The sequence below is a fragment of the Berghia stephanieae genome, chromosome 4, assembly GCF_034508935.2.
Source record: "Berghia stephanieae isolate SIO BIC M18660-M18661 chromosome 4, UCSD_Bste_1.3, whole genome shotgun sequence".
Taxonomy (NCBI): Eukaryota; Metazoa; Mollusca; class Gastropoda; order Nudibranchia; family Aeolidiidae; genus Berghia; species Berghia stephanieae.
The window spans coordinates 23,042,303-23,064,641 of record NC_088363.1 but is presented as its reverse complement, the minus strand read 5'-3'; the positions used below and the strand labels follow the sequence as shown (position 1 = coordinate 23,064,641).

General features: G+C 34.5%; 1 protein-coding gene across 8 annotated transcripts in view; it reads right to left on the bottom strand.

Annotated features, from left to right (window-relative positions):
• Positions 1 to 22,198, bottom strand: part of LOC144970255 (forkhead-associated domain-containing protein 1-like) — a 48,691-nt gene extending 26,493 nt beyond the window's left edge. The window contains exons 1-11 of one of the 8 annotated variants that reach the window (XM_078909700.1): positions 21,795 to 22,195; positions 21,218 to 21,424; positions 18,289 to 18,622; positions 17,900 to 17,973; positions 17,318 to 17,434; positions 15,215 to 15,346; positions 13,984 to 14,154; positions 6,650 to 6,685; positions 2,949 to 3,029; positions 2,518 to 2,547; positions 584 to 655 (exon numbers count right to left, since the gene is read on the bottom strand). In XM_078909700.1, the coding sequence (XP_078765826.1) occupies positions 584 to 655; positions 2,518 to 2,547; positions 2,949 to 3,029; positions 6,650 to 6,685; positions 13,984 to 14,154; positions 15,215 to 15,346; positions 17,318 to 17,434; positions 17,900 to 17,973; positions 18,289 to 18,622; positions 21,218 to 21,424; positions 21,795 to 21,893 (1,353 nt within the window). In that variant the 5' untranslated portion in view covers positions 21,894 to 22,195. Of the gene's footprint in view, positions 1 to 583; positions 656 to 2,517; positions 2,548 to 2,948; positions 3,030 to 6,649; positions 6,686 to 13,983; positions 14,155 to 15,214; positions 15,347 to 17,317; positions 17,435 to 17,899; positions 17,974 to 18,288; positions 18,623 to 21,217; positions 21,425 to 21,794 lie in introns of all 8 variants that reach the window. The other 7 variants (XM_078909704.1, XM_078909701.1, XM_078909702.1 and 4 more) reach the window with 7 other exon arrangements.
• Positions 22,199 to 22,339: the final 141 nt, after the last annotated feature.

Below are 22,339 nucleotides of genomic sequence, written 5' to 3'. Positions count from 1 at the left end.
GCTTTTAAGTGTTCAAAAGAAGTTCCAAAAGCAGCTGATATACAGACCCAGTCGAACAATAAGCATTTATATATTAATAAAATCAGAAATTTGTAAAATTTTCCTAAATCAATTTCCAAAAGAAAAAAAAAATCATATATAATATATATATATGATAAGGTAGAATCAAATCTAACTTAGGAAAATGGCTTTACAGTAGTTAACCTCATAACATTCACAGGTTGCAGAACCAATATTTCCATCTCATTCAAAGGTTTAAAAAACAAAACAATTGCCAACAGAATACAGATTTTGTTTCATTACAATCTTGACTTACTATCTGTGATTCAAACTGAGCATGTATTAACTTTCCCATTCCATTTTATGAAACAGCATTCTGAAGTCACACATTCGACTGAGCAAGCGCAAGTGCTATTTTAAGATAAAATATAAAACTATTCTAAAATTTTTAAATGATTTCTTATGGCAATTAAAAGTCTAAGTTATACTGAAATATGTCTTTTTGAAATCTACTTTTGAGCATGTAAAAAATGCAGTGGCAATCTAAAAATTGTTTTGAAAATGATCTACAAATGATAATTACGTCATTTTCACTAACATCCCCTGGTTGGTTTTCATCTGCCTTTTTAATGTTAGGTTGATTTTGAGTCAGAGGCTGTGGAAGGTTGACCGTTAACGTTATGGAATTAAAGTCTTATAATTATCAATATTTTAGTTCATCAAATTGACCTCACTATCCCCAGCTATGCTGTGCTTAACCCTCTCTTTACCAACTTTATTTGTAATGTACATTCCAAAATTTGAAGAAAAATGTTTGGTACAGCTGTAAAAACTTTTGTAATGTACATTCTAAAATTTGAAGAAAAATGTTTGGTACAGCTGTAAAAACTTTTCTAATGTACATTCTAAAATTTGAAGAAAAATGTTTGGTACAGCTGTTAAAACTTTTCTAATGTACATTCTAAAATTTGAAGAAAAATGTTTGGTACAGCTGTAAAAACTTTTCTAATGTACATTCTAAAATTTGAAGAAAAATGTTTGGTACAGCTGTAAAAACTTTTCTAATGTACATTCTAAAATTTGAAGAAAAATGTTTGGTACAGCTGTAAAAACTTTTCTAATGTACATTCTAAAATTTGAAGAAAAATGTTTGGTACAGCTGTAAAAACTTTTCTAATGTACATTCTAAAATTTGAAGAAAAATGTTTGGTACAGCTGTAAAAACTTTTCTAATGTACATTCTAAAATTTGAAGAAAAATGTTTGGTACAGCTGTAAAAACTTTTGTAATGTACATTCTAAAATTTGAAGAAAAATGTTTGGTACAGCTGTAAAAACTTTTCTAATGTACATTCTAAAATTTGAAGAAAAATGTTTGGTACAGCTGTAAAAACTTTTTAATGTACATTCTAAAATTTGAAGAAAAATGTTTGGTACAGCTGTAAAAACTTTTGTAATGTACATTCTAAAATTTGAAGAAAAATGTTTGGTACAGCTGTAAAAACTTTTCTAATGTACATTCTAAAATTTGAAGAAAAATGTTTGGTACAGCTGTAAAAACTTTTCTAATGTACATTCTAAAATTTGAAGAAAAATGTTTGGTACAGCTGTTAAAACTTAACGCTGTTTTGTAAAAATTGTTTTGCTGCGCAAAATTATGTATAATGATATGTTCTTATTGCTTTTGACTTTTATGTTTCTTATGACACTACGGGAACAATTCTGAAAATGTTTGGTAAAGAGAGAGAGTAAAACAAGAAATAATTGCACTTATCAAGACAATGTGACATGCAGGCTTGACTTTATTGAGAACATGCAGGATATGAAATGTCAAGATTCTAGTTATTATTTTGCTAAGAAGAAAAACATCATGCCATTATGCTGAAATTGAAATTAAATATATATTATCCCTGACCAATTTATTTTTATCAAGGCAAAGAATGATATGTAAACTCTACAACAAATGAGTACATCGATGCCTGTGATCGCAAACACTTCAATTTTGAATCAAGATTATCCTTCATGTCTATAGATATTGACTTAAACGATTGTAAGAAGTTGCTTTATTTTGATATGTGGCGAAACTGATCATGTCTATTGGATTTTTATATCGTTTTTAGTTTGTTAATACTTCTGCCTGATTGGGTTTTCCTGAATAGATTTGTCACCATAGCCATCCATAATTTATTGGGACTTTTTAACTAATACATGCATCTAATGATGAAATGGCTGGGCTGATGAATCCAAAGTTGATATCAAGGATTTGAGTTCTCTTTGCTAATTTAAATCTCTTACTTCAATCATTTCTATGCATATCTATGTTATAACACATTTTTGTGGTTTCACTATACTACGCTTCCTAATACTTCTGTTTTGAATTTTCTTTTTGTTCATTTCACTTATCTTCTTCCAATTTTCATGCATTTGTAAACAAAGATTTATAGAAAAAAATGTCAGCTGATTATAATTGATATACATTGTTTAAAGCAAAAATAAAAGTTGTATTTCGAAGCCTTACCACTTCGCTGCGCAAATAAGGAGGTACTTCCTTCAAAGAGAAATGTTGTTATATTGTTTTTTAATTAAATGAAATGAGGAATCACTCATGAAATATATAATTAAAAAGATAAATGATGGATATATTTTAGAAAACGCTGACGCTTCATGAGAAAGTAAAGATAAAAAGCAACATTTTTCAAAAGTAAAAAGAGAAAATGAGAATAAAAGCACACATAAGATGTTTACACGATTGTAAAAAATTGTCAGAAAATTTAGAAATGTTTAGGATGATTTTAAGTCTTGCAAATATATGAAATCAGCTCGAGATATATAATTCATAATGCAGAGATATAGTAACCCCCCCCCCCCCCAAAAAAAAAATAAAAAAAAAAATAAAAAACAAACATTATCACAAAGTGGCAATCCAATATTACAATTTGAAAAACATACCCTTGCACTTTGGATGTCTCGCTCCCGGATATCTTTCTTGAGAACCTCGATCTCTCTTGTCAGCTTACTGATTGTGTTGTCCTGTGATAAACAGAAACCGATTCATTTTACTAAAATGTTTTTAAAAAAGGATATCATGAGATATGAAGTATACCCCATGTAAGGCTGAGTTAACTAAAGCACGCTTTTCACTCAAAAGTATGAAGAGTGTCCCTTGTATTCAATCAATATTGAAAAACAATTATATTATAATGTCAAGGGTTATTTTGTGTTCATTGTGTAGAGCAAATTAAAATATCAGAACTGGTTGAAAATTAAAAAATGTTTTAATCGTTTAGGATGAAAACTAATGAATAAATGAGATGAGACTTCCTAATGAAAGCTGGGCTGTTGTATTTACATAAAGCAAAAATAAGTATCAGTTGATTTTTATATCAATAATATTATTGTGTAGACATTTTAAAAGACATAATAACATGCTAAGGTTTTTGTTGCTTAAATTTGACAAAGAGAAAACTGTGCAGAATGGAGAAAATAATAAATCAATGTGACACAGATCTAGGAAAATGAGGTAATATAAGAATCAATTAAAATACTAACATCTCTTTACTAAACACATCTAGCATGACCATAACAATTATGTAATGAATATATTCAAAGCTTTTCAACCATTAGCTCGTGATATGAGTTGTAGCTATTTGCAAATCGACATTTGTACAAAACGTTTTGTTTTCATATGTCAAGCCTTTAATTCGCGCAAACACTATTAGCGTAATTAATGATCACATTGTACTTTATCAAATCATATTGATAATACGACCCTTGATAATAATGTGGTGCGAAGTAAACACTTAGTAATCTCCACTTTCTCACAGTCTTTCATCTTAAAGTCCTTTAGAGCCATAAGGTCCACATAGCAGGATATTATTCAATTTTTTGCAAAATTCAATAGACAGTAACAATTGCTTGCTATCCAATTTAAAAAAGAACTATCCACTAGATCCAACAGGCCCAGCTACCCATTCGCTGATAGTGGTGGGCAAAGGGGTCAGGAAAAATCTCGAATGAACTTGGGGGCAGTCCCTTTGCTTGTGAATCATATCCTATTCCACATGAATTTACTAGACCAAAGCCATTTTAATTTTGAACAAAATAATTCAGTTGTGTATTACCCAGAACTTTCATTTAACTGAGCTGCATTGGAATTGCTGTTATGATAAACATCACCATCACCACCACCAACATCATCAATATCATCACATAATCTTCATCATCATCACCATCATCATCACCACGACCCACACCACTACCACCGCCTCATCAGCAGCAGCATCGCTGCCATTGTCATTGTCATTTTAATCATCATTAAATGTGTCTTATATAACTATCATCAGTAGCATCAAATATTATCACCATTGTCATTGATTGTCATCATCAATCTGAAAAACTAACATCAATAATTACTAGCTAGCCACCACAAGATATAACATTACAGCTACAGGAACTACTATAATAGATCTGTCCTGGCAATAATTATTACGAGGATAACGTGAAAATACCCAGTTATACATTGTTGATGAAACTATTTCCCAGGATCTATTTTTCAATTTTTAAAAACCCAGTAAAAACGCTAATATATCACTTTAAATCCAGAAAGAGAACAGACTTTTGGTATTTGGTATGTATTATATCAGAATGAAGAAAGCCTATATAAAATCTAAATCACAATTTTTGAATTTAATTAAAGCTTTTAACTGAGGAGACAATGTAGTCTTACAAGCTGCAAAAGTGAAGAATATACATATTAAATCGTCCTAACTATCAGATAACCTTTGTGGTGTAATCGTATAAGATTTGCAGTGATGGGCACAGTAAGCCATTTGCATCGCATGGATTTGAACTTGAACGTGAGCATATCTGGCAGGTAATCAGGAGGTCTGTGGTTCGGTACTCAGTCATTGCAGGGTGATTAAAAAAAAATTTTTTTTTAATTATTTTTTTGTGTTTAATGGTCTTTTTTGTTGTTGTTGTATTTTTCTTCCTGCTTTGTCTGGCACTGTTTTATACACACCTAATCATACTTCTAAGCTGCAATGAAAAATTTTAACACGAGATTTTGTTATTATGACTTGTAAATCAATTCTCATCCGCTGGCTCATCTTGCCATAATACCAGATTGACACAGTTGTTCACATTTATCTGGTTATAAACGCAGACCTAAACGTTTTCAAAAAGACAGAAGTAACACGGTTTGACTGAATCTCGAGTTGCGTTGTGGTTATTGCTCTCATTGTCAAAATGGATATATATAATATTATATCAGACAAGAATGAAATTGAGCCCTGAAAAGCCATGTGAATGGGTTACTGTGTTAATAGTCATTGACAGTTTCTGACTAAAGTTATCAATGCCCATATAGCAGGCCCATATATCCCTGGAATCGTATTCACCATTTTAGTTGTGAAAAAAAGTGAATATCAAAACAACTTCAAAAAGAGAACGCAATATGTAACAAGGAACATTTCTGACATAAAACCTTCTTCTGTTAAAAACAAAACGCTGTAAACAGCATTACAATACATACATTCTGGAAAGACAAAAACAGCTTTCCTTGGTACCTATTTTGTTCTTTTGAAACTGTTAAGTTCATTTTTGTTTAACGGCATCTTTTACGGTCAACAGCTACAGACAATTTGATAATTAGCTTAGTATAATTCATCAAAGACCAATAATCCCAGGTAGATGTAAAGGGGTCCAGACATAGTTAGTAATGAAGTAAGGAGGAATGAGATGACATCTTCTTTTTTTTTAGTAAGCTATGCTTCAATTTCTTTAATGGAATTATTTATCAGGGAGGTAATTAAGTTGTCACATAAATGCTGTAAGTCAAAATCATATATAGATTCCAAATATTATAAGTGTGATTCAAATTAGGCAGAAAATAGAGAACACTTATAAAATACTCATAGTACTATGATTTAAAAAATGACAGTATTTAATGTGATTCACCATAGTAAATGTTCTATGACAACAACGCATAAAACTGAATACGATAATAAGAAGCCGATGTGAACAAAAATTAAAAAGTGTGAAAAAAAGAGTTGATGTGACCATAATTAAAATTTCACTAGGCTTTGGATGCTAAAATAAAAACATCAACAATATGAATATGAATCAGGGTAAATCAGCGTAAGAGTCTAATATGAAAAATGTGATTATTTTCTTCATGGGAAGACTTTTGAATCCACCTCTTGGAAAAGACAGAAATAACACACCAAGATGTGATTCTCAAAGCGTCACCCTGTCACCCATTGTCGTGTAACTTTTAACTCACTGTGAATTATCATCCAACAACCAACCGATACAGATAATAGAATTAGGTGTGAATTAGAAAAGATGACATTACAGTCAGATCCACTCTTGAGCAAGAGTTTCGAATTTGATTTGCTGGTAAATATCTTGTTAATTTTAAAAAGAGAGAGGTTCAATAGCTCACATTTTCAAGTTCCAGGATCAAGTGAGTTAAACGTTTCACCAAACATGTTTAATTAGTTACAGATTTACAACAGTTTATGGTTCACAGTATGTTAATATACATAGGCCAAATGAATACAGCTTTTATAAATGCATTGTTAAGATACAGGAATAAGCTTTGAGAAGATTAAAAGGATTGTCCGTTCAAAGAATTCTTGAAGAAATACCTGTTCTGCCAGCAGATTAAGGTAGTCAATTTCTCTCTGCAATTACGATTGGGGATTACAATGATAAACAAACAAAAAACAATAGACAATTAATAAATCTATTCTAACCCCCGAGCTTACCTTAAATAAATCTACTTTTTCTATTTTTAGATATCATGAGCCCAACACTTTTTATGGTGATACAACAAGATATGAAGTGAGTAGAAAAGTGCCAGAAGACAATAGAGAATAAAAATTTTTTTCGCGGCGGTGGTGGGGTTTGAACCTGCGACCTTATTGGTACGACAACTCCGCCTGGCAGGTGAGAGCGTGGCTCTACCGTGTGAGCTATCCACGAACACCAAAATATTCGTTTCAAACCCAAAGTCATTTCTAGATCCCTCTCTCACCCACTTCTTGAGATCGCCGATTCGTTCGCCACCATCGCGAAGTAATTTTGACCAGCAGTTAAGCTTAATAGCCAATATTCTCATCACAAACATATAACATAGAAACGATTGAGACATTGAGTATGCTCCGGTGTATGGGTGAATTTTTAATTCAGAAAAGTGAGTGGAGCAGGCACTTATGTTGGTAACAACAAGATATGAAGTGAGTAGAAAAGTGCCAGAAGACAATAGAGAATAAAAAAATTTTTCGCGGCGGTGGTGGGGTTTGAACCTGCGACCTTATTGGTACGACAACTCCGCCTGGCAGGTGAGAGCGTGGCTCTACCGTGTGAGCTATCCACGAACACCAAAATATTCGTTTCAAACCCAAAGTCATTTCTAGATCCCTCTCTCACCCACTTCTTGAGATCGCCGATTCGTTCGCCACCATCGCGAAGTAATTTTGACCAGCAGTTAAGCTTAATAGCCAATATTCTCATCACAAACATATAACATACAGGATATGAAGTGAATAGAAAAGTGCCAGAAGACAATAGAGAATAAAAATTTTTCGCGGCGGTGGTGGGGTTTGAACCTGCGACCTTATTGGTACGACAACTCCGCCTGGCAGGTGAGAGCGTGGCTCTACCGTGTGAGCTATCCACGAACACAAAAATATTCGTTTCAAACTCAAAGTCATTACTAGATCCCTCTCTCACCTACTTCTTGAGACCGCCGATTCGTTCGTACACCACCATCGCGAATAATTTTGACCAGCAGTTAAGCTTAATAGCCAATATTCTCAACACAAACATATAACATAGAAACGATTGAGACATTGAGTATGCTCCGGTGTATGGGGTGAATTTTAATTCAGAAAAGTGAGTGGAGCAGGCACTTATGTTGGTAACAACAAGATATGAAGTGAATAGAAAAGTGCCAGAAGACAATAGAGAATAAAAATTTTTCGCGGCGGTGGTGGGTTTGAACCTGCGACCTTATTGGTACGACAACTCCGCCTGGCAGGTGAGAGCGTGGCTCTACCGTGTGAGCTATCCACGAACACAAAAATATTCGTTTCAAACTCAAAGTCATTACTAGATCCCTCTCTCACCTACTTCTTGAGACCGCCGATTCGTTCGTACACCACCATCGCGAATAATTTTGACCAGCAGTTAAGCTTAATAGCCAATATTCTAAACACAAACATATAACATAGAAACGATTGAGACATTGAGTATGCTCCGGTGTATGGGGTGAATTTTAATTCAGAAAAGTGAGTGGAGCAGGCACTTATGTTGGTAACAACAAGATATGAAGTGAATAGAAAAGTGCCAGAAGACAATAGAGATAAAAATTTTTCGCGGCGGTGGTGGGGTTTGAACCTGCGACCTTATTGGTACGACAACTCCGCCTGGCAGGTGAGAGCGTGGCTCTACCGTGTGAGCTATCCACGAACACAAAAATATTCGTTTCAAACTCAAAGTCATTACTAGATCCCTCTCTCACCTACTTCTTGAGACCGCCGATTCGTTCGTACACCACCATCGCGAATAATTTTGACCAGCAGTTAAGCTTAATAGCCAATATTCTCAACACAAACATATAACATAGAAACGATTGAGACATTGAGTATGCTCCGGTGTATGGGGTGAATTTTAATTCAGAAAAGTGAGTGGAGCAGGCACTTATGTTGGTAACAACAAGATATGAAGTGAATAGAAAAGTGCCAGAAGACAATAGAGAATAAAAATTTTTCGCGGCGGTGGTGGGGTTTGAACCTGCGACCTTATTGGTACGACAACTCCGCCTGGCAGGTGAGAGCGTGGCTCTACCGTGTGAGCTATCCACGAACACAAAAATATTCGTTTCAAACTCAAAGTCATTACTAGATCCCTCTCTCACCTACTTCTTGAGACCGCCGATTCGTTCGTACACCACCATCGCGAATAATTTTGACCAGCAGTTAAGCTTAATAGCCAATATTCTCAACACAAACATATAACATAGAAACGATTGAGACATTGAGTATGCTCCGGTGTATGGGGTGAATTTTAATTCAGAAAAGTGAGTGGAGCAGGCACTTATGTTGGTAACAACAAGATATGAAGTGAATAGAAAAGTGCCAGAAGACAATAGAGAATAAAAATTTTTCGCGGCGGTGGTGGGGTTTGAACCTGCGACCTTATTGGTACGACAACTCCGCCTGGCAGGTGAGAGCGTGGCTCTACCGTGTGAGCTATCCACGAACACAAAAATATTCGTTTCAAACTCAAAGTCATTACTAGATCCCTCTCTCACCTACTTCTTGAGACCGCCGATTCGTTCGTACACCACCATCGCGAATAATTTTGACCAGCAGTTAAGCTTAATAGCCAATATTCTCAACACAAACATATAACATAGAAACGATTGAGACATTGAGTATGCTCCGGTGTATGGGGTGAATTTTAATTCAGAAAAGTGAGTGGAGCAGGCACTTATGTTGGTAACAACAAGATATGAAGTGAATAGAAAAGTGCCAGAAGACAATAGAGAATAAAAATTTTTCGCGGCGGTGTGGGGTTTGAACCTGCGACCTTATTGGTACGACAACTCCGCCTGGCAGGTGAGAGCGTGGCTCTACCGTGTGAGCTATCCACGAACACAAAAATATTCGTTTCAAACTCAAAGTCATTACTAGATCCCTCTCTCACCTACTTCTTGAGACCGCCGATTCGTTCGTACACCACCATCGCGAATAATTTTGACCAGCAGTTAAGCTTAATAGCCAATATTCTCAACACAAACATATAACATAGAAACGATTGAGACATTGAGTATGCTCCGGTGTATGGGGTGAATTTTAATTCAGAAAAGTGAGTGGAGCAGGCACTTATGTTGGTAACAACAAGATATGAAGTGAATAGAAAAGTGCCAGAAGACAATAGAGAATAAAAATTTTTCGCGGCGGTGGTGGGGTTTGAACCTGCGACCTTATTGGTACGACAACTCCGCCTGGCAGGTGAGAGCGTGGCTCTACCGTGTGAGCTATCCACGAACACCAAAATATTCGTTTCAAACCCAAAGTCATTTCTAGATCCCTCTCTCACCCACTTCTTGAGATCGCCGATTCGTTCGCCACCATCGCGAAGTAATTTTGACCAGCAGTTAAGCTTAATAGCCGATATTCTCATCACAAACATATAACATAGAAACGATTGAGACATTGAGTATGCTCCGGTGTATGGGGTGAATTTTTAATTCAGAAAAGTGAGTGGAGCAGGCACTTATGTTGGTAACAACAAGATATGAAGTGAGTAGAAAAGTGCCAGAAGACAATAGAGAATAAAAAATTTTTTCGCGGCGGTGGTGGGGTTTGAACCTGCGACCTTATTGGTACGACAACTCCGCCTGGCAGGTGAGAGCGTGGCTCTACCGTGTGAGCTATCCACGAACACCAAAATATTCGTTTCAAACCCAAAGTCATTTCTAGATCCCTCTCTCACCCACTTCTTGAGATCGCCGATTCGTTCGCCACCATCGCGAAGTAATTTTGACCAGCAGTTAAGCTTAATAGCCAATATTCTCATCACAAACATATAACATAGAAACGATTGAGACATTGAGTATGCTCCGGTGTATGGGGTGAATTTTTAATTCAGAAAAGTGAGTGGAGCAGGCACTTATGTTGGTAACAACAAGATATGAAGTGAGTAGAAAAGTGCCAGAAGACAATAGAGAATAAAAATTTTTTTTCAAAAATTCAAAATTTACCCCATACACCGGAGCATACTCAATGTCTCAATCGTTTCTATGTTATATGTTTGTGATGAGAATATTGGCTATTAAGCTTAACTGCTGGTCAAAATTACTTCGCGATGGTGGCGAACGAATCGGCGATCTCAAGAAGTGGGTGAGAGAGGGATCTAGAAATGACTTTGGGTTTGAAACGAATATTTTGGTGTTCGTGGATAGCTCACACGGTAGAGCCACGCTCTCACCTGCCAGGCGGAGTTGTCGTACCAATAAGGTCGCAGGTTCAAACCCCACCACCGCCGCGAAAAAATTTTTTATTCTCTATTGTCTTCTGGCACTTTTCTACTCACTTCATATCTTGTTGTTACCAACATAAGTGCCTGCTCCACTCACTTTTCTGAATTATGGTGATACAGCAACATTCTATAAAACTCTTTCAAACATACCCAATTACAAATGCATTCTCTTATGTCTATAACTATCTAAACGGGAAAAATCATGACTGGAATAAAATATGAATATTATGAGTCTTTTAATGATTTAATAAAGGGAAACGTTTTAAAGAGATAAACTTTATTATTAAAGTGAAAGGCATTTAAATAGAGTGTAACTCAAATGGAACATTTGCTTAATCAAAATCGACTCATAAAAGATATATTTATATGAATCTATACTTTGAAATGAGTCCGCCCTCTTTATATGGAATGAAAACCTAAAGATGATTGAACTTTTAGCAAAAGATAATTTCAATGTTTCATTATTATTATTATTATTATGAAAACAAGATAGCTGAATAGAGTTGACTTTCACTGAATCCTGTCCAACTTGGGTTTTATTAAGGCACTTATGGACAATATCATTAACCACCCATTTGTGCCGAAAGACAGAATATGTAATGCTTGGTGATTTAGCATATTTGTTGATTGAAATATTTATATTCTTAATATGAAAGCATAGGAGAGATAGAGGACCCAGATTTGAACTCCGCTGTTAAAATTTCCTTCTATTCTTGAACAAGAAACTAAGCCCATATTTTCACTTTGATGTGCTGCACTGGCGCAGATGCTTGGATTGTATTTCCCTATTTTGAGATAGACTTGAAAGAAAAAATTCCCCCTTGGATGAATAAGCAAACCACCACCCACAGTGCCACAAACTGAGTAATAGGATCAAAAGTTCTTGATCAAGGGATAAACAAGATGCCTACAGGGGTGCTCAAATCTGGTTCTTCATGGTGTAAGTGTATAAAGCCTTATTTGCTTTGAAAAGATACTCAGACTCAGATAAAGACACCATAAGCCTATAATTGCCACCACCTTACTTTCAAGCCATCCGTGGTCTGTTAAATTACTTTATTTTTTATATCAAATGGCAATGTGAATAGAAGGTTGACATTTTTTTTTAAAAAGAGCTTTTTATATAGCGCCATACCCACTAAGCGTCCCTGGCCAACAGCAACATTTTACATGAAGGACGGGACATGACGCCTGTTAGGCAATATTACCATTTTTTTGGACAGAGACAACGCTGTTAACGGCCAGGTACTCATTTTACACCTGAGTACAGCGAGAGAATGTGAGTAAAGAGCCTTCTCCAAGGACTCAACTATGCGCCAAGTGAGGCTTGAACCCAGGACCTTCCGATCTGAAAGTGAGTGTCATACCACTAGACCACATAGCCGCACATAGAGGAAGAGAGAAAAAAGAATACCAAAATTATCAGTTTAAATGCCTAGAGCCTGTTGAAATCGGGGTAAGGCACTATACAAATGTCATTTTATTATTATTATTATTATTATTATTATTATTATTATTATTATTATTATTATTATTATTATTATTATTATTATTATTATTATTATTATTATTATTATTATTATTATTATTATTATTATTATTATTATTATTATTATTATCAATATCAAGTATTGGGAATAATAAATATACTTTATCCACATGAAAACCAATCCCAATACCAGTATTTCAGATATCGAGTTTTTTGTTTAAAATGAAAAATACTCAAAGCGTTTCAAACAAAAATGCAACAAATAGCTGTGCTAATGTTTTACTTATTATCAATTTCTGTGACATAATATACAAATTTACGATACATAAATGAAGATATAAAACTTTTAGTAAATAACAATTGAAATATTAAAAAGAAATAATATTGAAAAATAATCCTAACTGAGAAGGGAAATAGCTGGGGTTGATAAAAAAAAACAACTAATATCAGCATGCACATGATTAAATGTATTTTGAAAGTATGAATATGATTTCGGAAAAAAAAAAGATAAAAAATGGGCTATAACAGTTGAATAAAGATGTGTTTAATCAATTTATCTGTATCGAATATCACTATCCTCTCCATAATAAAAGTGACCTGACCAATGAGTGTTTGCTTAAAATTGTGACTGACTGTGGAGGCAAGCAAGCTATATATAGCGATCTCTATAGGTGCTTGTATTTCTTATCGATGTGAATCCATAAGTAAAACTTACATACTCTTCACCGTCGACATATTCATCTTCTTCCTAAAATTATCCATTAAGAAAAATGAATTTGCAGGCAAATGTAATTCTAATTATATTCCCAAAATCACATATAGATACTTCCATAAACAAACTAACACACCACGCACATACGCGCACACACACACACACACACACCCACGACATATATAAACTCCTCTTCTCTCTCTCTCTCTCTCTCTCTCTCTCTCTCTCTCTCTCTCTCTCTCTCTCTCTCTCTCTCTCTCTCTCTCTCTCTCTCTCTCATACTAACCTCACTTAGAAACAGACACATAAGCATTCAAACACATTTAACAACAATAATAAATGTAAAAATCAAATCACACATTCTCATTTTCTGATCTCATTGTGCATTCTTTCTTGGATGAAAAGAATAATGGCAGATCACTTACAATGTCAGTCATTACATTTTAGTTTTAAGGCAAGGAAATTAAAATCAAGCTAAAATAAACGTAACCAAGCAAGCTTGAAATTAATCTATCAACGAATCAGAATGAATACATTTTAGAGAAATAGATTGATTATATTTAAAGACTTCAGACAAACAATACACAAATTGAAAAATGAAAATTATATGTAGATAGAAGCTTTAAGTAAAACCAAATTCACGAGGACAAATGAAGTGCTGCTTTTTTTGTAAGCATTAGAAATAAAAAGAGATTAAGCTCAGGTCTATTTAAATATCAAATGGATTTTACCTTATTTGACATATCCCTCTGCATTTGTGTCACCAAACCAGATGTGATGTTTTTGTCTTTCTTTACACGCTCCAGTTCACTCCTTAGCTGCGAAATTTCTTTCACTCTTTCACCAAGTTCTTGTCGGAGGAGATGGGGGCTGCTGGATCTGTCTGACTGGAATCGGTTAGCCTGGACAAAGAATGAGAAAATTGAATATTTTCAGAAAAATCAAATATTTTGACACAAAAATCAGGCTGAGCAATACAAGTTATGAAATCTATTGGAAAAAAAAAAAACTCGAGCTGTTATATAGCGCAATATCCAATAAACATGCTAAAAGTGCTTTACAAGGGGTCCCTTGCCAACAGCAACACTTAACATGAAGGACAAGTCATGATGCCTATTAGGCGATATTACCATTTTATCTGGCAGAGACAACATTGTTAATAGCAAAGTACTCATTTGACACCTGAGTATGGTGAGAGAATATGAGTAAAGAGCCTCTTCCAAGGACTCAACTTTGCACCACTGAGTGGGACTCTACCCAGGATCTTCAATTAGCCCTCTTGGTCAAATAAGATCCATGAAAAGTGTTACTTTGAGTGTGTCAGTCTGTTTCTAATATCCAGTTAGTAATTTATTTCCAGAAATCACTGTCCAGTGCAAGTGTTCTTAGCTTTTGAATGTCATCATGTGTATTAAGGCAATTGGATATTTCCTTGTGTTGTTGAAATCATCTTCGGTTGTTGTTTCTAAACATATCTGATATTTTTTGAGATCTTGATTCAATGTTGGAAGTGAAGTTGGTGTACGCCCTCTATATTTGGTTCCTTGCTTGAAATAATCATCCATTGAGGTTTGTGTTGGAATATTTTCATCTCGTTAGAGCCAGTGTCCAAACAGTTTCCATCTTTGTTTCTTTATTCGTGTACTGACTGGTTGTACTCTGCATCTGTCATATACATTCTCATTACTGATTTTGTTTGGCCAATGTACCCCAATAACTCGTCTCAATTGTTTGAGATGAAGGGAGTCCAGGGTGTTCAAATTCTTTTTTGAAAGACCCCGCGTACCACAGTTGTACATAAGGATAATAATTGATAATAGACCTGTTTAAATAGCATTGAAAATCGCCAAAAGTATAGTGCATGAGCTGTACAAAGGCTTAATTGTTTTCTGCCCAGAACTACTGAGGTCTTTGTTGTTATAAAACAAGGTGTTGATGTTAACAAAAAAGGTAAAACTTTACCTGTTCCTTGAGAGTTAGAATCTCCTGGTTCTTGGTCTTCACCTCTGTCTCCAAATGGAGCAGCTGAGCCGCCATGTTGTTATCCATCTCGTTACCTCCCATTATGACTGAGGGCTCCTGACTTGCCTTGGCCTGGAAAAAATGACATGGCATAATTTGACTACAACAATTGTATCGTGTTCCCTGGTTTTAGAATCACATTTACGACATGATATAAATTGGATGTGAGAGTTCAAGTCGGTGATTAGGCACCTTTATGGTTTGTACTAAAGAAAAAACAATTTGTATATCATTCCCTCTGCCCATCCTACAATAATTGAGTAGTCTAGGTATGCTAGATGTAGCAGAAGGAAAGTGTTTTGACTAGCATTCTATCAAAAGGGCAGTGAGTAATAACTGTTACTGTCCATTTAACGAAAAATAGGATAAATCCTACTCATTGGACCTTAATCGTGGCTTTGGACAACTAAAGAATGGGAGTATTTTAAGTTGCTACTGGTGATTTTGTTGATAACTTTGTAACATATATGGTTTCAAACTTTGTCATATTATTTTTCATATCAGTCCTTACTCCTTTTCCATCCCTGACCCCCCCCCCCCCCCCCCCCTTTTTTTTTTTTTTTTAAAAATTAAACCCAAACCTCAATCTTCCATTTCATATAATTTAAAAATCAGATGAATAAATAAATACATTTAAAAAATACACTGAGCTCAGTCGTTTTTGGTTTCATTACTTTTCGTTACCTGTCTCACTAAGATCTTTTTCTTAAATTTATTCTTCGTTTATTTGTTACTTTTAGATATTTTTATAATTACATGTTGATGTTTATATGACAAAAATAGTCCCTCAGGCCCGTTGGTCCAAAATGTATCCCTGTTTTGTTTTGTTTTTGGGGGGGGGGGGTTGCAGCATTAATCGGAGAGAGCAACTGATTAAAATAATTAACAAAACAAACAAACAAAAAAGTCAAAAAAAAAAAAAAAAAAAAAATTAAAATTAAAAACAACAACAAAACACTCGATTAAATTCTTGTTCATCTCGAACTTGAGAGAAACTTAATTTAGTGCTTCCTTGACAGTTGAGGCACAGATATAAATTTTATACTTAACACAGATAACATTTATACTTTGATGCAAAGGGAAAGCATTTCTCCACAATCTACACAAACTCAAATGATGTACAGTGCAACCTCTGGATAACGACACCCCCTGGATAGCAACATTGACTTCTGGTCCCGATTTTTTTGCTATGTATCATGAGTAATAAAAACCCTGAAATAGGGACATACATGTTTAGTGACATTTCATTTTTTTAATAACATTTTTTTCCTGTAGTCCATTTTTTGTCTATAAAAACCGATGAGTTTTTCATAGGAGTCAAACAGTTTGTAGTCCTTGGTCAAGTGAGGTTCTATTTGGTAACTATTAGTGTCGAAATTGACCACAAGGGTCTCTGGCATCAGCAGCAGCTTCTAATGGTCTCACACTACAATAGTATTATGATGGTCTATCCAGTTGTGTACAGTCACAAATCCAACTTCACAACACAACGCTCGACCAGATGCTCCGCGTTTTCAGGTTCTTTGCCACAACACGTGGTTTATTGACAATATCATTAACAATCAATGACAAATCAAGAGGGAATCAGCAGTTGAGAAGGTTTCCGTTGTATTATCAAATGCCATTTAACGAAACTACTGCACTCATGCCAGTCCCAAGCCCTGGGAAAATGACAGAGAGAGAGAGCTGTTTGAGCTGGAGAGTGAAATATCAATTGGTAAACTCTAGGAAAAAATACACATTCTAACATGATTGGGACATGTCTTATCACAGACACTGGTCTGTGCCTCACAAAGTTATTACCATGGGTCTCTCCACACTCCCTTTTTCCACCATTTTGAAAACCCTAGGATAACGACACCCCTGGATAATGACATAATTTTCCGGTCCCTGACAATGTCATTATGCAGGGCTTGCACTGTATAACATTGTTTGAATCACGTGAAACATTTGTGATATCTCAACTGATCATCTTGCTCATTTCAAAAGTATATACAGGTGTAGGTTTAGAGATGATATGCATCAATCTAATGAGTAACTTACTTGCATTGTACCTATCTGTTGCTGTAGTTGATGTATTAAGGAATCCTTGCGGATTGATTCAAACTCAAAGCTGCGTAATCGTGTTACCTCATCTGTCAGTAGATTAATTCTCTGCTCCTATCAGATTTAAATATGATAGAGTGGATGATAATGATATAAATGCTACAATAATAATAATAATAATAATAATAATAATAATAATAATAATAATAATAATAATAATAATAAAATAACAATAATACTTATCATTATTACTAGTAATATTATTATTATTATTATTATTATTATTATTATTATTATATATTATTATTAGTAGTAGTAGTAGTAGTAGTAGTAGTAGTATAGTAGTAGTAGTAGTAGTAGTAGTAGTAGTAGTAGTAGCAGTAGTAGAAGTAGTAGTAGTAGTAGTAGTAGTAGTAGTAGTAGTAGTAGTAGTAGTAGTAGTAGTAGTAGTAGTAGTAGTATCTATATCAATATTATTAATATTATCATTGTTATTATTATATTTATTATTACTATTATCATTATTAGTTTTGTCATAATTTATAATAAGTGATCTGAAGGGAAAATAAATTTACATACCTTATCTTGTAATTGTAAATCCGGAATGGAAGATGTCCTAGACATTTGTTGTTGATTTACCCATGCACCTGTCACTGCAAAAATAGAGGCAAGAAAGTGATTATCATAAAATCATATTATATTATAATAAGTTTCTGGACAATTTTTTTTAAAATCAAGATTTGAATGGGAAACAATGTTGATAATTGAATCTAATTTAAAGTAAAAATGAGCAACATTACAAAATGTGCAAGAAACTGTATTCATTAACCCTAATAAAAATATCAATACATTTAAAATTTTGTAATTTAGACTAAAATAAAATTTCTGGATTTGCTACATCCTATCAATACATTAACATATTGGGACATAGAGGTCTCATTTTAATAGCCCCTTTAAAAAAGTCAAACCTCCTCTTCCAATGGTTGGTCCAACTGGTGGAACATTCTGAACATTCCTACGTGCAGCACCGGCACTAAGTGGGCGCGATCTGAGTGGTGGCCTGGGCAGGGGAGGGGGCTGTGTCACTTGCTGGGCCCACACTGTCTGAGGCTGCTGGATTTGTGTGTTATATGATATGTGAGGGAGACTCTGTTGTTGTTGTTGTTGCTGCTGGATGCTACCATATTGGTTTTGGTTGAAACCAGCTGTCGAGTAAACATCCTGGTTACTAATAAGGGTAATGGGTTGTGTCCATGATGGAGGTCGCTGAGAGACAGGAGGGATGGTGACCTGATTGACAGTCTGATAGGGTGGATAAGACGATGAATTGATTTACTTCAGACTTGAAAAACTATTAGTATTTTTGTCATTTATTAATTTTGGTGAAAAATGGAACAAAAAAACATTTCGTTGTTTTTTGGTTACATATTAAATGATAAAATTATTTCAATTAATATTTTTTTTCTACAACGTGAAAAACAAAGTTTTGTTATGAATTTTTCACATAATTTATTTAAAACTTGCTTTTGATATCACTAATAGTTTGACTGACTTTTGTCGCCCCCCCCCCCCCCCCCCCCCCCATCCTCTTTCTAGCATCAAATTTGCATGGTAATTTTCTTTTTGTTTCTTTTGTAGAGTTATTGTTTGGAACTTATGAAAACAACTATAGGTGGATTAGAATGGTGTTCTAGTTGAAAATAATTAGTGAAGGATTATTTCCATGGGTACCAGGATCACACTAAGAAAAAAAGAGAAAAGTATCACACAAAAAAAAACAAAAAAACAAAAAAAAACAACAAATAAAGATATTTCAGATCTTAAAATATACAAGATCACATTATTAGGCATCTAGCTGTGCTTTTAAATAGTGGGCTCAATTATTTTTTTAAAAACGGAACAACAAAAATACAAAACAAAGTACTTTATGCTTTATACTTCGGGTTGACTAAATGTTTATGCTATAACAACAAAAACAACAATAACAGCAGCAACAACATGGAATACAGTAAATAATAATATAAAAAGGAGCTCTATGGCTCTAAGCCAAATGATTAAAAAAATATTTTTTTAAAATGACCATTAAAAATCACAATGATATTGAGCAAGATCTATAGTGCATTCATTAATACAAGAGACAATAAAAAACTACTTCGTGCAGTGTTCTATATTAAAAAAGTGGAAATTATCAGTAAATTTTACGAGTGTGAGTCAAAAAGTAATGTATGCTTATTACTTTAAAAACAAATTGAATCAATATCGTGCATCATATCTCAAATTAAAGCGTGGCATTAGCCAAGTAGAATGCTATTTCTCAACATAATCTCTGCCTCTCTCGATAGCCACACTCCACCTTTTTGTAACAGAATGTATCCCGTCATCATAAAACTGGGTTGACTGAACTTTAGGACAATTATTCACAACTGTCTTGGCTTCTTCATCATCTTCAAAGCATTGTCCCCTCATTGCTTCCTTCAGTGGATCAAAAAGATGAAAGTCCAAAAGTGTCAAGTCTAGTGTGTAAGGAGAATGAGACATCAAAATGATGCAATTACCTCCCTTTTCCTGGAACTGGTGTATGGAAGGACATTTTCATGAAGAAACAATACTCGCTCCATCTCCAAATCTAGTCTAACTCGAGGAATTCTTGCTCTCAGTTGCTTCAAGGTCTATTTGTACCGTTCAGAGGTGACAGTGGTTCCATGTGGTAGGAAACCAATGAGGATTATGCCGCTAATGTCCAAAAACACTGTTGGTACAACTTTCCCAGCTGATTTCTGTTTTTAAGTTTTAAGTCTCTGGAAAAGAGGGATGTCGCTATTCCAATGATTGTCTCTTCGACTCAGATCCATATGATGAACCCAATTTTCATATCCAGTTATTATTCTTCTGAGAAATCTGTCATATCTCTCATTTATCAGGAAAAGCTTGGAACAGCAATTCACGATTTCTTGATCAACTGCCCGGGTACCCATTGAGCACAGACCTTTGAGAATCCCAAGGATTTAACGAGTTGATGGGCACTTCCATGATTGATTTTAATGTCTCCTGCTATCTCATGAAGAGAAGTTTTTCTATCTGATCTGATCAATATTTCTGTCTTTATTTGATTCACTGAGTTGACACTGCTTGGACGGCAGCCATCACGAGATTTGTCAGATAAAGACATGGTTGAGGGAATGTCAGATTATGTGTTGGATTGCATTTCAGTTTCTTCTAAATGACGAAATGCATTGTTCAACCCACCTAAAACACTGCCTCTACAAATTCCCCATAACAGCTTTCTGTCACTGACAGACATCGGTGGGGGCAGCCATTTTGAACTGCCAAACTTTGTCAAAATTTAATAAAATTAAAATTTTAAACTTTTGGTTGAAAGAGTACATGTGTAAGTGTAAGTTCAATTGAGCAATATATGACGTCACATGAAAAAGAAATGAACTCAGTAGGAGATTTGTCCAATTACTTTTTGACTCAACCTCATATTATCTCTTGCACCGTTAGATAATAGAATAGTAAAAATTTGTCAACGATTTTAGATAAATTATTTTTTTAAAATAAATTTAATTCATACTCTGAATCTTTTAATCCTGTAATGATCACCTGAAAGACTGACTGACCATGTTCAAAAATTAATAATCTACCACTTCACACACACACACACACACACACACACTCACTTTTCTCCTTCGCTGTAAAAAAAATATGAGAAAAATAATTAATCAGTCTCATTTAAAAACAGGTCGATTGTACAATTTCTAATGGCTAGATTTGACTACCAAAAGGTATTTCACTCCTTTGTACCACTGGAATTCTATAAAATTTGAAGAATAACTGGAACGATAATTTAGACAGAAAAGGTTAAATGATTTCTGTGAAGAAAAAACCCCAACTTACTGGAGTCTGATTATCAAATTGTAGTTCAAAAGGCTGCCCATTATAACCAAATCTGATCAGGTCACCAGGGGCTAATCGTACAGCTGCATTCTGTACCCTGACATCGTTGACATATGTCCCTTGGGCAGTGTTTAAATCTTGAAGTACATAACAGTCATCCTGCTCGCTATATTCCAAAACACAATGTTGATAATCCACACCAGGAAGCTATTTAAAAAAAAAAAGAAATGAATTACAGACCGCTAACTCATTCCATTATTCATAGTACAGATTTTCAGCAACATGTTTAAATAAAAAATATGTTTGGGGCACCAATTATTTAATCTCATTACCAGCATTCTGAGGTACGTTTCTAACCTTATTATTTAATTATTATTGACTTTTGAAAATGCATATCTACATCATTTAATTTTGGATGCCTCATCTGACTTTTCCCAATAATACGTGCAAAGGCTAAGTTAGCTCATATGTTTTTTATCTTATAAATTCAATCCCCATGCCCTTAGCCATAGCCCATTTCATAAGTCATAGTTGCCCATGGCCTAAACCGAAAATAATTAGAAAAGTTGCATTGTACCTGGATTGTGAAGTCACAATTCTCTCTTCCAATTGTAGTTACTTTGGGTAAAAGAGGAAATAATGTTCCATCAGCACCTTTTAGAAACGATTTTACCATTGTGCAAACTATAGTTTAATCCCGTTTAATTTCTAAATCCTCGTAAGCAGATCAACCGCGGCGGGGGATCAGCGGTAATCCCCCACGTCTATTTACAATGTATAGAGTAAACAGTTTAGAGAGAATTTAATATCTCCATACATTTGCAAAAATAACGAGTTTGTGCTATAACGCATTCACGCAATGAAACATTTTGAAAAACAAAGCAATCTTGTTTCCGGGTGATAGAAATAACAAATTTATTCAGTTCATTCAGCTGCACGAACCATAGCGGCCATAACATAACAACCAAACAACAATACTCTGTAACCTAGTGATAGAGTATTAGATAGTAAAATTTAAAACAATATTTAGTTTTATTAAAGTTTGGATTAAAAACAGTATTAAAATATTTTTGGTTTTTGAAGAAAGTATAATAAATGGATTTATCTTTTGTTATAAATTTT